The sequence below is a fragment of the Cupressus sempervirens genome, chromosome 8, assembly GCF_028749045.1.
Source record: "Cupressus sempervirens isolate cs-2001-9-10 chromosome 8, ASM2874904v1, whole genome shotgun sequence".
Lineage (NCBI taxonomy): Eukaryota > Viridiplantae > Streptophyta > Pinopsida > Cupressales > Cupressaceae > Cupressus > Cupressus sempervirens.
In genome coordinates this window covers 313798938-313816940 of record NC_143125.1, presented here as the reverse complement: position 1 = coordinate 313816940, position 18003 = coordinate 313798938, and the positions used below count along the sequence as shown (strand labels likewise).

Here is an 18003-nt window from a genome sequence, read left to right as displayed (position 1 = left end):
AGTGTTGCCAGATAATGTTACACAGCACAATTAAGGGTACAAATCCAAAGCAGAAGATGAAACTTCTTGAGAATTGCAGACTCCGGTACATCATCTGTACATTGAAGAATTAGTTTTAAACTTAGTCAGTGTTACAAATTTAGAGGGGAATAGAAATACCATGTGATCAAGACTAGAGATGGCACTGTTTGATTGGGAAATATGCTTAATATCTTCAACATCAGCTTCTCTGTATGCCTGAAGCAATTTCTCAGCACAATAATTTTGTTCGCTGTTTGAAAAAGCATTGATCCTAAGAAACAATAAACAAAGTTAATTTTATCCCAGTCATTATTCATATCTAACCCTCCAAAATCATTTCTTATTCATGAGAAAGGATTCAAAATGTAAAGAATGCAGCACATCAAAGCTTAGTATAGAGCATTTTTTTCTGGAATTTGGCTCAGCTACCTTTCTGGAAAATAATACATATGCTACATCTACAGAAACTAATTAACATTGAAGTTCAAAACAAATAGTTCTTGCTGCTTAATTGACATTGCATTGTTTTATTCTATACTAAAGGCTCCTAACATGTATCATTATGAAAGTACACAGTACAAAGCACTCACTGGGAACAATCATTATAGCACTGTTCAGCTTGCTTGAAGTCATGTGCATAAAGATACACAATGATTGCACTCAAATATGCCTGCATGAAACATTCCAACAATATGTAATCCACTACAAAAATATGTCGTTTTGGAATTGTGACATTTTGAATTTATAGAACTTGATAAAGCTGGTAAACCTTCATGCAATCATCCTCAATATATCATAATATAATTAAAAAAAGCTTTTCTGATACAAAAATGAACTAGACAGCACTTTGTGTACTTGGCTGCTTGTTATGTCAAATATGGTTGTGCCTCAAAACAGGGGTGATAATCATGTTTGGGGAGGCAGGGGAATGGGAAGTGGACATATCACAGCGGGCCCCCATGTCCCTCACAAAATATTGAAGATATGCAAATCAGCATTTCAAACAAGAATCAACATTGTTTGTCATGCAAAAATTTAATCACCAAATCAAACAAAAGCATATCTTCACATCATTGTCTATGTCAAGCATGACATATCATTCTTTGAGGCAGCTACAGCATGTTAAGGGAACGCCTCCTCCACATCACAGGAATGAAATTTGAAATTGTGAAAAATGACACTCATATAAAAGGCTGAATCAGAATATATCAGGCTGTGAACGGAATAGATGTTTAAGGCACTTATTTAGAGACCATGTGTCTACCACCCCTCAATCATTTGTATATGAATGGAATGATCATAGGAATAAAGTAAAGAAAAAAGGAATTTTCCGAAATTGAAAGTAAGCTTGGAATGTCTATTACTAAGCCTGTAACAGGACAATCCCTGAAGCATATGTAAAAGTTGTTCTTGCTTGTCATATCCCATTCCAAGTTACTCGGTTCTCCTTCTAAAAGTATACGTTCAGAAAGGCAGTACTTGCATCACTCTTATATATGCTCTAAGAGATGCAAGCACAGAACTGTGCTTCAAAAACATTCAAGTTTAAATAATGGATTATTTTTCCTTGAATACCTGCATGTTATCAACATTGCCATGTAAGATCAGGATATCAGATACCTAAATATGGTTCAGATAATCCTCCAGCAATCTTCTCATAGTTTCATAGCCTTTCTCTTTCTTGTTGAGGTCACCCAAATTCAGGCCAATGGATTGCCCTAACTTAATCATAGCTTTACAACAGCGATTAGGATTTCACATATTAGAATCCAAACCGTGAAATTGTAAAATTGCTTTGTTCCAGAGTAGCCAGATACTCCTTTGTCCCTCCCTGGGCATGTGTATCTTCGTATTTGAAATGGATACGTATCAAATACAGTCCAGATACACATCAGATATTGTACCCATGTGTGCCCAAAAAACCTTTATTTTCCTAACATGCTTCCTTTATTTTCCTAACATGCTGGATGTTAAATTTTTGTTAATTTAACATAAATCTTCCTAAATTTAATTTAGAAAAACTTCTTTCGTGCAATTTTTTTAATGGTATAAACATAACCTACACTAGATGAGAAAGACAAATGAAATGTTTTTATGTTTCAGTGCCATTTTTGGGGTTATCTTCCAATAAAAGTCTACTATTTTTGCATATTGTAAATTGTTAAATCAACTTATAATTATTTATGTACCAATTATGTCACTATATTGCTTTCGAAATAATGAAAATCTCCTCTAGTAACTTAGAAAATTGTGTTAAATATATGTGTGTGTTTTCTCTGAATGTCATATTCAGCCATATTCCTATTGGGGATCTTAAAATGGCCATATCCATATCCGTGTCCATCCAACTTGGATTATTCTATTAAAGGATTTCATCTCCTCAAAGTGACTTGATTATCAAACTTCAGCAACTCAACATTTTTGCTCTCATTTCCCATTTCACACCTCTTTGGTAAATTTCTCCTCTACTATATCATTGCTATTCTTGCTGTCACAGGACCTCCATTATTTCATTCTAATAATTTAGGAAATATCCAACAGTGTGTATCAGAGCAACTGCTTGGGCAACAAGTTTAAAGCATTCACGGATCAGGTTATAAGACCTAGCAGCAGCACTTTTCAGGAAAAATTGATTCTATTTTCCTGGAGAAATCTATTTTTGGCTTTTAACTGCTTTTGTCTGTACACATTTCTTTCAAAGTCCAAAGAATTATTTTGTTTTGATATCATTAGGGCACAACCAAAAGACGAAGAATAGTCTAGGACATTAGTCTTAAGGTTGCTACAGATACAATTCATAAGATTCATTTATGAAAGAGGATTGCATTATAGGTCACTAGTGACAATTGTTGGGTTGTAAGGTTGAACTCAATATAAGCCAAAAATCAGGGATGCAGAGAAACAGAAACATTATCTGATACATATATGGTATCATATATGGATACAGCAAATTTCAATACCCCCTGGTATGGATAAAGCCGTACTATTCCAAGGGGGTTTAAAGAGGACTTGCATGGAAGGCATCACTCACAGAGAAAGGGCAGCTAAGAGTCATAACGAGCAGTTAACGGCATCACTTAATAGGTGGCCAACCTAATATATATTGTATCTTCAATGATGTCAATAAAGAAGAGTTTCCTGAAAATTGGACAACCAATGTGGTGATTTCTCTCCACAAAAAGTGGTGCCATAAATAATCCATCATATATCACATTATTATGATTAACCCTCTCTTAAGAAGCTCTTTGGTAGCATGGTTGAATGCAATATCAGAAAATGGGCTGAACCAGAAGGTAAAAGAGCTAAGGGACAGGCTGGTTTCAGACCAAAACATTTTACTATTGACCATGGTGTTACACTTAGATTCCTGGTTGAAACAATTAGGAATACACAAGGTGAGGAGGCCTTTTGCTGCTTTGTTGACTTTAAAAGGGTCTTTGACACAGTACCACATGACAAACTTTGGTATAGAATGGAAGAACTGAAAAATTCCTATTGAGCTCAAAGCTGCAGTACATAGACTATATCAGCAGGTCAAGGATAAAACCAGGACTATGGATGGCATGTTAGAACACTTTGGCAGCAATATAGGTGTCAAAATAAGATGCCCCTTTCAACATACTTGTTCGAGTTATATATCAACAAGTTAGAAGAATGCTTAAAAAAGAATAATGGCGATGGGGCTCAGCTAGCTAAATATCTGATAAAGCTACTTTTGTATGCGGATGGCCTCATGTTAATTGCTAAAATGGTTGATTGTTTGAGGAAATGCTTGAAGGTGCTTAATGTCTTTTGTCATGAATAGGAATGCAAGTGAGCACTAGAAAATCTAAAGTGATGAACTTTTCTTTGAAAATAAATAGGACTCCAAACACTTTTCTTTTCAATGCCAATCCTTTAGAGATTGTAAATGGGTACAAGTACCTTGGGATCAATTTCCACAACGAACTTAGCTAGGACACATGTAGAGCAAGAAGAATACAGAGAGGCTTAAAAACACTTTATTCTTTACAAAATAGATACAATAATGTGAAGTTATGGGATTGGAAAATCAAGAAGATGCTTTTTTCTTTGTTGGTTACCTCGGTAATCGTTTACAAGTGTAAGATTTAGGGCAGTAGCATGTCAGATCAGAAATGGAGGCAAGTACAAAGAATCCAAAAAAAATTATTCATCAGCAAACTCCAGAATAAAATTGTTTCCCCCTGTGAGATCTTATTGGTAGAAACAATCATTTCCCTTTAGAGGCATCAAGAATGATTCGATTATTAAGCTATCTAAAGAAAACTCAAGGTATGGAAAAACATCGTTGACCTATATTGATCACAAAGGAAAGTCATTCTTGTTGCCCTAGATTTTTGCAAAATTTAGAGTTCCACCTATTGAGCACACCCTAAAAAAAGGCCTCCTAGATCCCATGCTCAATGAGCAAGTCCTTCATGAAATCCTATTTGCCACCTATAAATAAGTATGTACATTCATTTTCAGCCTCTTGTAGCCAGAATTGACATGTTCCCAATGGATTAACTTCCAGGGTTACAAAGCACTTCTATAGTGCATCATGTAAGCTCCTCCAAGTAGGCCATTTTCATGAGTATATATTTCAATACATAAGCCCTTCCATTTGCAAAGCCCCATGAACTCTACTAGAATTTTCAAAATGTTTCATACATCTCACAAACTGCAAAACATATTGTTTCCATTATATTTGCCATTTAGCATAGTCCTAAATAGTGAACCACAAAATAACGAGCTTCTCGGTAGTTCGCAAGAGGTAATTCCATAGCGGTAAAATGGTGAAATTATTCTATTTGCAAGCAGCAATTTTTGTCGTGGCTAAAAGGTTGCTAATTTTTGGAGAAAAAATATGGCTGTACGAATCGGGAAAAACGTGAAACAAGGCAGTTAATTATTATGGTAAAATAATGAATGTGTTATTAAACAGAGATTATAAATGATCTATATATACAAGTATACTCAAACATGTTTCAATAACGAGCAAAGAGAGAGAAATAGAAACATTCTGAAGAGAAAAAGAGAAAGTTTCCATATTGAACAGAGAGAGAATATGTTAATATAGAAGAAGAGTGACCATTAGAAATAAAAGTAAATCTACGGAAGAGAAACAAAAATAGAGAGATTTAACACTAATATCCTCCCTTAATGGTCAATCTAAGTTCAAACAACACAACAATTGCAGAGGAATCTGCTCTATATGTTTTGCAATATTAGTCTGTGGTAGCATTCACTGTGGTAGGACGAGTGACAATACCCAAAACAAGCACCTCAAGGTGATGGTACTCAAAGATCGTCACCATTCTCTACTTCCAAGTGTTGTAGTTCTTTTTGTTGAATCTTCGATTGTCTTCCAAGAGAATATTGGTGAGAGATGCCAGGACATGTTTTTGATGCAAAAAAATGTATCTGAAAAAATTGCATGAACTTTGAGGCAAATTAACGAAAGACCTAGAAAAATGAAAGGACGCCCAAAAGAGAGCTCGAAAAAACAAAAAAGAATCTCAAATTAGGTCTTGAATCTGTTGGCTTGAAAATCGAGGCATGGAAAACAATATACCCAAAACAAATGGAGACTAGCCAAGTTGAGATCTGCAAAAACCCACCAAGAATCTGCAAAAAAGTCCATAAAAACAGCACGGAAAAAAGAGAGTTTCAAAAGAAACCCTAGCCATTTTTGAAAACTATAAAAATGTTTAAAAATGAAACTGCCAGATAAAAATTAGAGACAGAGGGTTTAAAACACCCTAGATGTTGCCACTTGCAGAAGATGTGCAGAAAAACAGGTCAAAATGCCCAAAAAGAACGCCACGAAATTGCAGAAAAAAAGGCTCATAGAAAAAGGTCAAATGCAAGCCCAAAAATGCCAAAAAGCCAATCATTTTTCAGAGGAAGTTGGTCGCACGGGTAGGGGAAAGGTAGATGGCGCACAAATTGCAGGAGAAAAGCCGCCTAGAGAAAAAAATATACAAAAACCCTAGACAATTTTTTGAAAATAATCCTGCAAACACTTTTGAACACACCCAGGCAAAGGATGTTGAAAATCTTGTGTCTAAAATTTCATTACTAAACTAAGAATTCTTCAAAACCTATTTCAAAAAATAACTCAAAAAATTTCAATAATTAAGTTATTATTTTTCAACAAAAATAGCTCTAATACCTTATTATGGTAAAGTAATTATCATAAATTATCTATATATACAATTATACACAAGAATGTTTCTATAACGAACAAAGAGAGAAATAGAAAAATTTTGAAGAGAGAAAGAGAGAGTTTCCATATTGAACATAGAGAGATTATGGAAACATAGAAGAAGAGTGACCATTAAAAATAGAAGTAAATCTACGGAAGAGACATGAAAATAGAGAGATTTAACTCTAATTTACAAAGCTAATTGAGCACATTACAGAGATTTCATGTATTAAATGTAAGTGAAATCAAAAATTTGCACTTTTGAAATTAATGAGATGAGGTGTCTGCGAAGATCATTTAAAATGTGTGATATTGCATCTAAATTATTCATTTGACGTTGGAGAAATCAGGAAGGTGAATTCTACAATTGAGGTCTTTTCTCTTTCTAGTTTGCTGATAACTTATTCAAAAGGATTGTAGACTTGAAAAAGGGAGGATGACAACTTCAGAGATGCTGCAATTTTGACCTTTTGTAAAGATGATGTTGACAGAGAAGGAAAATGAGTGAGATTTGTAAATCTAAGAAAGATACAGTTCAGAAAATCCAGTTTCCAAGCCCCAAACAAATTCTTAGCTCTGTACGAGGTGTTTTGTGTTGTTGACCAAGCAAAAATCCAAAAGATAGGTAGTTATCAACTAATTAATCGAGTAGTGTTTGTTCAAAAAAGTTTTGAAATTTAATAAAATGTGTTGTGAAACTATTCAACCTCATATATATTTGGTGTAAAATGTAAAGAGAAAGGGCATCATATCATCATATATTTCATCATGAGTGAGTAAAAGACATTTGTACTTTCTTTCAAATTGTGTTGTGAAAGATCCTTATTGAAGACTAGTTCTTTGTGATATTCATTTCAAGCAAGTAAATGCGTTTTAAATCTTTGTAAGAAAAAATTATTTATTGTCGTAGTAGTCGGATAAATAAGATATATTTGAGAGTTCCTAGTCCTTATGTTTCTTATTTCATTTGTCTCTTCAAGCAAAAGTAAAATTCATTTAGAGTGATTATTGGGGCAAGTGATAATCAAATAGTATTGAAGATTAGAATCATAGCTCAAAATATCATTATCAGCAACTTATTGTTGAGGACAAAAAGAAAGATGGAGATAAGTCAGGAAAAATCAAGAACTTGAAAAATTGTTTAAATTTCACTAGAAATGCATTTGTTTTCTGCAAAATTCAATAAGAAGATGCATCTGATGAGTCAACAAACCAAACAAGCTAATCTAGGTATATATAAATGCAAATAGGATAGAAAATCACATCCTCATGTGAAATGTTGATGGCTCATAGCCATAGGCTAATAGTCTGAACTCTAAAGCAAACTAAAAGTAGCAAATTGCCTTGTAAATTGCCTTGTAAATTATAAGCAAATACAAGTGTCAAGTATAATATCGAAATAGGTTACATCGTTCTCTTCCCCTTCCCAGCAGCTCAAGTAAAATCTACTAGAGAGGGAAAGAGGCTAGCCCTAGAAGTCTATTGTGGTTGTGCCTATGGTTGTGGTTGTGGCTGCAATTGTGGTTGTGACTGTACTTCCATCTTTAACGTAAATGATGCTAACACTGGCCATAACTCCTCATCATTTGTACCCTCCCCACTCTCAATGCCCTTATCCCCCTCATTAATGTCATCCAATCCTGATGCGAATCATCCACCCTCCTTCATAGCCTAGCTCTCCAAATCATACATGTCATTGTCTGTGAACAATAGAGGTTGCCCCTATGATGTCCAATCACAATAGGGATCTATGTTATCCAAATCAAGTGGACCAAGGGTTACTAACTCTACCTTTCTTATGCGAAACTTAAGGTTATAATGCATATAAACAAGGTCATTGAATGGCCTCCCCTTGTGGGGTAGACTTGTCAAGGATCATGCATTGTGTTGCCAATCTCTTCTAAAAATTATTTCCATCCTTTTGTTAGAAATTACCTTCAAGGACCCATTGTGGAGCCCTTTCAATTACACTTCTCTCCCTTCATGTTGGAAACAAATTGTTAAATTTGTTAGATCAAACATAAAGCAGCCAAAGAATATATCCAAGGAGTGCCCAATATCATGTTAGAATTTAATGGTACCACATAAAATTCTTCCTTAATGGGATGCTTTCCTACAAGCATTTCCCATTGGGGCACCATTTTGTGCACTTGATCATGGCTCCTGATGCTGTTGTTGTTGTAAACCCTTTGAAGTTTTTAGACTCGGCTATGAAATTATGAAGAGCTCGGCTATTCACTAGAGTAATGACTTTTTTTCCCTTAAGGATGCTTCTTATACGAAAAGGATGGTGTTTTAGTAGTTTGAGTGATATTGGCTAGAGTTACTTGTTCTTCCTTATTACACCTAGCCTTTTTGTTGGGATTTTCTTCCTTCTCAATCTCAAAAGTTGCTTCCAATTGGTGCACTTGGCTTTCACATTTATGGCCTGGCTCCCATCTTTCTTTGTATCAACATCATGATTTTTTTGTCCAAACCTCCCTTATGACAAATGTGTCCTCTTCCTTATGGTTCTTGACATTTATAGCATAAGATCTTTCTTTTAAGTTCATCCTATTGAATCTAAAGCCCAAAAATCAATGGTGATAAACAACAATTAGAAGGAGCCAAAATTGAACCAATAAACACCAGAAATATTCGGGGAAAAACCTTCAAGAAGGAAGGGAAAAACCCAACCACACAACAAAAATATATCTTTATTGGTGATAAACAACAATTTGAAGGAGCCAAAATTGATCCAATAAACACCAGAAATATCCTAGGAAAACCCTTCGAGAAGGAAGGGAAAAACCCAGCCACACAACAAAAATATATCTTTATTGATAATAAAATGTTCAAGTGTACAATATCCTTTGCTTGATGCAAATATATATCAATAAGAGAGAGACTTCACATTATAACCGAAGGTCTCTCATAACTCCTATAATTAATTATGACTCTTCAAATATTCATGCCTCAATGCATGTGAATGACACGTCATTTACATTTAATATTACAAATTAAACTTAAGTATCCTTTTCAGCTGAAGATGACGATAATGGTAATAACATCCAGATTTCGAGAGATAAAGATCTCTATCGCAGCTACAAACTTTAACGCATCCCTTCCGAGACAAAGCTTATGGTGATTGTCCTTGTAAAGAACCTTTGCATGATCGTTTTGCCCTTGGTTATTGGGAGATGATGTCTCTAAACTTAGGCCTATTTCTAGTACATCATCTAAAGTAGCTGTTTTGAAAGTAGCCACCAGTCCCTTTATTGATTCTTTTACCCCATCCACAAACAGATAGGTTAGGTTTTCCTCATCTATTCATATGACTCTTAATGAAATTCTTTAGAACAAACTCATGTATTCATTCATTGTCCATGTTTTCTTTTGGGGATGTTTATGGTCAGACCTTTTAATCAATTTCTACAAGAGTTCTACAGAAGAAGCTATATATTTTGGTGCACTTGGGTGAGGATACCATGGTGTCACCATTCGTGGGCTGAGCCTTCCAAGTGTAGGATGGCAAATTGAATTGCGTCTTTTTCTATCACGGGATTGAGGGTCAAGTGTTTAATTTTTGCAGTCATCCAAGGGTTGTGATGCTGTTAGATCCGTCAAAATTTGGGAGGGTTAACTTATTTACCTTGTGTTGTAAGTCCTTACTAGGCTGTCCCCTCTCTCCTAGGAGCTTCTACAATAATCCCTAAAAGATATATTTCTCCTTTTTCAGGACTTAAATTATGTAAGCCTCTCCCAACTCCTCCGATCTGCTATGGAGGTGATTGTTTCCCTCTTCATCCCTTAGGATATTATTTCCTGGTAGGAAGGATAGTTTTATAATTTTGGGTGGGATCACCTACGGTTATTTTCCAAGTGATTTGTACTAATGTCGTTCCCACTAGGATTCCTAAGATCATTTACTGAAGTATCCTATTAATACTTTGGTTGTTATCTCCATGAATGCCCTTGATTCATCACTTGCTGATTAATGTATTATATTTTTTTGCTTTGGGACAAAATTTACTGCTTGTTTCCTTCTTTCCCTTTATAAGGACCTTTGTGCCCTTGGCTTTGGTGCATTAACAGGATTGCAGCTTGAAGGCTCTAATAGTAATCGTGTTGTCCCTTGATAGTTTAAGACTTGAGGTCGCCACAAAATACCTAATATGCTTACAACCTAAATTGACAAAGATTATGATGATTCAATCTATAATTAAAGTAAGAAAATTTTCATTCATCTAACCATTTAAAGTCATACATACATACGTATGTAGACCCATACACACCTTATTACCACAACATCTTGAGAAGGATTAAGAGTGTAACCAACGTGCCTAGAGATCAATCACAATATGCTCCCTCAAAGTTTACAGGTCCAAGCCTATATCCTATCTTGGGAATTTGCCCTCACAACTTCTAGAACACGGGCCCCTACCCTGTCTTGGGAGTGACACTATTTATTGGATAGCACTTATCTTCTGAAACACCAAGCATAAACAAATTTGCATATAGCTTTGTCTATATCTCTAAGTATTTATTTATATTCCTTTTCTATTGTAGCTAATTATTCACTAGAGTTTACAAATGTTGTAGCATACTTGATGCCAGTGTTTGTTTATTGCTTTGTTGCTATAGAACAAAAGTTTGAAACAACTGGTTATGATATTTTCCTCTTCTTAAGATGATAACATTCATTTCTTGTTTTTTTCCTTAATGCCCTAAAAGAATGATGTTTTGCCTTCTTATATCTTATATTGAAGTTGATGAGAGGCGTTGGGAGAGTCAAACGTCATGTTTCTTAGAGATTAACTCCTTTATAACTAATTGCATCGCTTCCTTCTTATATTCTAATCAATCAAAAATAGATTCTAATCGCATCTTTCTGTTGAGTGATAATTAATCATTACTCATCACCATTCTATTAATATCAAGCCGATTGGTAATGATATCCCTTATGCTTGTTGTGCATGGTTAACAAATCTTCTTTACTACTTCGACTAATTTTTTCTTGATGTGTCGATGCTATTGGAAGGTATCTTGATTATTGAATCATTGACACTTGTCTAAAATGTTAATTAGTCATTACCGTATATTTTATTTACATTACACAATCTAGGTATTTCCTAAAATTTAATTATTATTTAATCAAATGTTTGATATTGATTAGAGATAATTTAATAAGATAATAATTATATTGATATGTAGGGATATTACATTACCTATCTCACACACAATAGGATATTTTTTCAAGGGTAACATGTGTGCAAAGAAAAGTCTTGGTGAAATTGGCATTCAACGAAACCAAGAATGACTAAAAAGAGGAAGGGAACCCTAAAGAGTTTCAAAAATAATTAATCAAAGAGGATACATCCCAATATCTCCCACAATGCCTTAGCTCGAATTAACAGCCCCAAAACTCTTAAGATTCAATGCTTCACGAGAAGGAGAAGATTATCATATGGTTGATTTAAGTAGCACATAATTTTATAACTAAGAAGCTAACAATGAACTTGTCCTCAATTTTGAGATGTCAAAAATGAGGCAACCCTATGCAATTTCTCATGAATTTGTAGGTGCGTCCTCTTTGTTTTAACATATTGGTAAAGCATCATAGGCAATTCATTATCCCTAAATTCTGCTCTATGTAGATTTATTCATACATTTCTTTTGAAGGTTTATGTCAAGTTAAATCTCCAAATGTTTGTAAGAAAGGATGTTTCTTCTTTGGCTGCAAACGCTTGATTTTTTATAAGCTTTCACATCTTTTCTTTGTTTTTCTTTTTGTTGTGAATAGTTTTAAGTCTTCTTTTTGCCTTGTGATAATAGCCCTTGCAATCCCACTCGTTTCGAGCTAGCTTTGGCCTCAAACGTAGTTGACTAACTCAAGATATAAAGGAAAAGGTGGGGTTTTTCAAGGCAACACATATCTTGATTAAAAATCCTCCAAAAGTGGGCTTTTTATTGGCAATTGCAAGAAATAAAAATATTTTTAATATCTAAAGAGAATCTTAGCATCCATATTTTAAAATTTTAACTCATTGTGAGTTGATTTGACCATAGTTTTTAATATTTTATGAAAATAATACTTTTTGAGTCTATTTTCATGATACTTTATTGAAAACTAAAGTTATCTATTAAATTTAACTACATGAGATGCTTAAAATGCATGAACATGGGGTTTTAATCATTCATTGCATATCATCGACATGCTAATCACCTATTAAAAATCTACTGCCAATAAAACCTAAGTCCTAAATACATATAAGTGGACTTTTCATAGGCAATAACACATTTTACATCACTTAATGTTTATAAGTGGAGAATTTGAACCCAAAAGCACACGTTATTGTATTTACAAGTACATTAATGTATTTTCTTCAGTGTTACCCAGGGACGCGCTTTTGGCAAAATTTGACCCATCCTCGTTTTTGCGACATCTCGGAAACTCAAAAACTTCCAAAAACTTTTCCTTTGGCTGTCCTATAAAATTAATGTTTCGGTTTTGATAATTTATTTAATTTCCATTCTCGTGTGAGCTCTAAAGTTGAATTATTTAATGCAAACATTATATGTTAAGGTCCTAAAATTCATATAAGTATGCATTATCCATGTTTTTATATGAATATTTAAAATTTCTCTATATATTTTAAATTTTCCCTTTCTTTATATAATTGTTCCCACTGTCATCCCCTACTCCGAGAAAAAAAACCACCACGAAAACCTAGGGTAACAAGTTTTTTTACTCAGATTTAAAGGCATATAGGTGGGGCTTTGAACTCAAAAGCATATATATTTTGAAAAGGATGTGTTTTTCCTTCCTAAAAACACATCATTACTTCTTCGATAGAGACATTTGGACATGTTAATGCCTGTGGTGGAGTTTAAAAAGTGTAAAGCACATGCTTTTCCTTTCAAAAAGCACGTCATTACTTCTATTTACACTAGACACTCTTACAAGATGCTAAAGGCAAAAGTGTATACTTTTGTGTTTAAAGACCATGTCTTTACTCACAATATAGGCGTTTTTTACCAAACCATCATATGTGGTGAATTTAGGGGCAAAACCACGTGTTTTGAGCTTCAGAGGGTGTGCCCTTAATGGTTACATAATTGTTTGGCTTCTTAGTGGCAATTTTCCATTGAAAAGTATGTGCTTTAGGTTATCAAAAACCCATCTTTACTTGCCTATACATGCATTTGAGGCTTAGTGGTAATTTTGGGCTGCAAAGCACATGTTTTGGACATCAAAAAGTATGTCTTTACTCATTACTTAATGTGTTTTTTATCAAACTAGCTAGGGTGGTGATTTTTAAGAGAAAAACATGTGTTTTTGAGTTTTAAAAACCCACTCATTTTGGGCATTTTTAGCAAAAACATGAGTTTGAAGCAAATAATCATCAAATTCCTCACCAAAACTCAATGATTTTTGCCTCCAATATGGTCATTTTTGCATTAAATCTCTCAAGGATCACTCTTGGCTCATCAAGAGTGCAGATTTGAAAGGATTTTGCTCACATTACAGCCCCTTTAGGGCATGTTTTGGCACAAAATGCCTCATGTTTGATCATTTCCTCCATCAAATCTTCAAATTATTGCCTCAAAGTAAGTTGTACAACATTGTTATCATTTCCAACTTGTTGACGATTCTTTTCGATTGCATATGATGCCTTGGATGCCATTTTCGATATGCATTACATATTGCATATTGCTTGGTCAAAATAGTAGCTATTATTTTCTATCTCCAACTTCCTACACTTGGCAAGCTACAAATTTCGACTCAAGAATGTATTCATTTTACAAAGATTAAGTCAACATTCGAAGTCAATTGAACTCTCATTCATGCAATCATTCGAAATCCAAAAAATCTCATTGGATTCATTTTTAGATTTTGCAAAAAAGACTAAAGACTTCTTTCTTTTGCTTCTTGAGGGAAAAGGTAAGATTTTTCTACAATTTCATAAGGCTTTGATGTATATATTTATTCTTTTGTTTATGCAAGTCTTTTCATTTCAATTTTCAGATTTGCATAATGTATATGATGTGCTCCTATTTTCTATCTAAATTCTCCAAGTTGCATGTGCAAATGCTTCACCTTACTTGTATGTGTAGTCGGGATTAAAAACACAGTTTTTGAAAGAAAATATCATGTAACATGAGTTACTTTACCACGTGTTTTTGTGTTTGAAAACCCCACTTCCATGCTTGCATGCTCTCCATTCATACTTTACATACTGCTATCAAATGACCTTAAAACTCGTGATGTTGGTTGTTGCATATCATTGCACATTTACTTATAACAAAAACACAAAATCACAATATAAGTAGACATCTTTTTATCCATTTCCACAAATTTTCCATATAATGCCATTACAATCCACATATGCTTTCACATTCCAAAAACCCGTTTTTGGGTTTTTCACCATGTAAACGCATGTTTTTGAGCTCAAACATTTGCATTCATTCGTTGTCGCACGAGTTTCCAACCATGCTCCATATGCAAAAATCCCAAAATCCATATTTGCACATCAAAAGCGTGCAATGGACCCATTCATGCTTCATTTTCTCACATAAATTTTGTTGTCCACATATGCAATCCCCTTTGAAAATCCTATTTCATGAGTTTTTCTCGTGTACAGAGTCGATATTGCATAAAATCTTTCACCCATTGTTGCTCAAAGGCCTTCCACTTCTATCATATATGCATACTCTTCGAGATCTGCAATTTTGAGCTTGAAAAACCATGTTATAGCTTTTTCTAGAAACTCAAGAACGACATGTATAACCCTAGATATGCAAAGAAGAAAGAGGGATACGAGGCAAGAATGATCACATAATGGAGCATACAGTGAAGTGAGAGAATGATTGCACGCATAGAATGTTTTGAAGACAGAGATGGAAAGAAACAAATGTACTTTTTGAGAGACAACCGCCATCATACTATAGAGCGATCAAAAATGCAAGTTCATGTTCCAAATGAAGATGTTTCCACCAAACCTAGGCACATCCCCCATTGAGCATCCTATAGCAGCATGACGACCAAAAAAATGATGACGTAATATAAATTGTGTCTTGTCAGGCACTTAGAATATCTTCCTATATTTGTAATTTGACATATTACATGTAATGGAAAAACAAGATGTAATTGCATGCGATAGTATCACGTACAAAGTCGTAACATGTAATCAGGTTGCAAGTGCATTAGACATGCAACTTTGAATAAGTCAAAGTTAGTTAGAAGTTTGTTAAAAAATAAGTCAAGGTGGTTAAAGGTTTTCCCCTTCTTTCTCCACTATTTTCCTATATAAAGGAGGCAACTCATTGTAAATGATCATCTTTTGGCAAGGCAGGAAATTTATGTCAATTTGTATCGTGCACTCTAAGACTTTGTGCTTTGATGTAAATCAAATTGCTTTGAAAAATAGAGGCAGATTGTTTTGAGACTTTGTGCCAATTCAAATTGTTATGTGACAACATTTGCTTGAGTTGATTTTGAGTTTTAATGATTTGCTTCAAGAGGGATTTGGATTCAATTGTGCGCACTTTGAGCTGCCTGTTGAATTCAAAGCCAATTTGAACTTTTGAAGCCTTTGTGCTGCAGGAGAAATTGTGATAGATAGTAGTGGCTGCAATTAGTTAGAGTTGAAGACTTTCGGCTTCAGTTATAAGTGTTTTTATAATATTTGGGAATATACAGTAAAAGACTTTGTGCCTTAATGGTTGTTCTACTTGAATCCTCATTCGAGACAAGCACAGGAGACTTTGGGTTCCTATATTTGTTTCACAAATATATATAACTAAATTGTTGTCTTTGGTGTTGTTCTAAGCCATCTGTATTATCGTAGTAATAGGACATTTTTGTTAAGTTTGAAAGTCATAGCTGTTTGCAAAACATTCCTTAAAAAAGAGGAATTGATTAAGACAACCACCCTTTGTGTAATTTTCAGTTAAATTTCTAGTGGAGCCACCTACAGTACGACGGGAGCCTCCCCTACTGCTGAGAGGAGAGAAAAATCTCATGAAACATTGCCTAAAGCCACAAAATTGTATGTAGTAGTTAGTGACTTACAAAAAGTTTAGCCAACAAAACCTAAACTGCTTCACCTCTCACCTATCCAACTTGAAAGTCACTATCATTGATAGAAAGTACATCGCATGTGGAGGGACTGCCATAGACTTGTAGCTTCAAAAATATTTGTAATGATCCCATCTTCAGGTTGCACTCACTCAAACAATTAGGATGCAACAAACCTTTTAGAAATATTTGTTCTTGATTTACCTTGAATATAAGACCTATATCATTGAGCTACTCAAGATATTACTTGACCTGCTATTAACACCTACCAAAAGGTAAAAGTCCTAAAAATAAGGGCCAAATGCACGCAGTGGCACAACTCCAGCCCAGAGAAATTAATGGGGAGCCACAAACTGTTCCACATGTTAGAAAACCAGGAATAGCAAACTATGAAAACTGAACAAAACATTGTTCTGGGAAAAACCCTCCTGGAAGAGAGAAACAACCCATCCCACAAAATGTACAGATTTTAATGATTTTAAAAGAAATTTCAGAGCTTGAACTTCAAGATTCTTCAATCTCAAAACTTTCTGAATCCTATGCAAAGAGATTGATTGATTTCTCAATATAATTGATGTACTACAAATACTCAAACAACTACTCTCAATGATTTATTTTGCTTCTGGATTTGATTGTGGATTTTTTTTGACATCAACGTTTCAGATCACATTCTGTGATCCATCATCAGGATGAAAGAAGGATGATCAGACAAATATAGTGTACAAAAGTACAATAAGCGGTTATTAAATGTTTACACTGCAAAATGAATTCTCAGATATCAAGTTCGATCAGATCATACAGCAACTCAAAACTGAAGGTACTTCTTTGTGTATTCAAAACTTTCTAAATGGACACACAATAGATATTCACATTGCCTGGAACCAAAGATGATGAGTTGCACTGTCTATTTCGAACAGAAAATGATATCTTCATATCAAATAATTGAATCACGTATCTCTACTCAAAAATGAGATTCGACACCAATAATCATAGACACAGTTGATAAGTTAGTTTTTGGCTTTTCAACTGCTTTCGCATGCAATACAATTCTTGGCAAGAAACTGATGCCGTATGTGTTTCCATGTCACAGGAATGCATTAAATAGTAGCATTGTATTTCGTATGGAGCTACTAAATTCAACACCACATATATAGAAATATATACTTTAGTAGCATGAGTAGGGAGCAAGATCATGTTTTAAAGATGTTCTCAGGCAGCCAACGTCCTAAAATCAGACTTTATGGATACTTTAGAAAGAGCAAGACTAAAGGAAAGTTTCAATATGTGTTGGGTATCAGAATAATCTGCCTGAGCAATAGTGCATTTCCTGCATTAATGATTATGGCTGGAAAAGAATATGTCCAGGAAAATGTGCATTAACTACTAAGAAAAACATAAAGGGCATTAGAAAAATTGGCTGAATGGGAAATTTTATGACACAAGCTGGAGATGTACAGGTTTAGTTTTGCAACCACCACATGCAATTGGTGTTAGTCCAACACCATTCATCAAACCTGTAGACATAACAAGCCAAATCTTTTTCTTTTGCTAGTGAGGACGCTTAAGCTGCAGAAGGTACAATAGTCTACCGTTATATCCATTATCTAGTTCAAATAGGTAGAGGACAAGCCAAATGACAAAAGAATTGCTGTCTGAAGAAAAGGGCATTTAATGGAGATTGGTGATCAAACTGCCAAGCATATTACTTCCTTCA

The 18003-nt window shown here is 34.4% G+C and overlaps 1 protein-coding gene across 2 annotated transcripts in view; it reads right to left on the bottom strand.

Moving 5' to 3' along the window:
* Positions 1-18003, bottom strand: part of GSNAP (gamma-soluble NSF attachment protein) — a 92396-nt gene that overhangs the window by 54547 nt on the left and 19846 nt on the right. The window contains exons 7-9 of one of the 2 annotated variants that reach the window (XM_089797533.1): positions 612-691; positions 215-292; positions 22-96 (exon numbers count right to left, since the gene is read on the bottom strand). In XM_089797533.1, coding sequence (XP_089653659.1) covers positions 22-96; positions 215-292; positions 612-691 — 233 coding nt within the window. Of the gene's footprint in view, positions 1-21; positions 97-159; positions 293-611; positions 692-18003 lie in introns of both variants that reach the window. The other variant, XM_089797534.1, reaches the window with a different exon arrangement.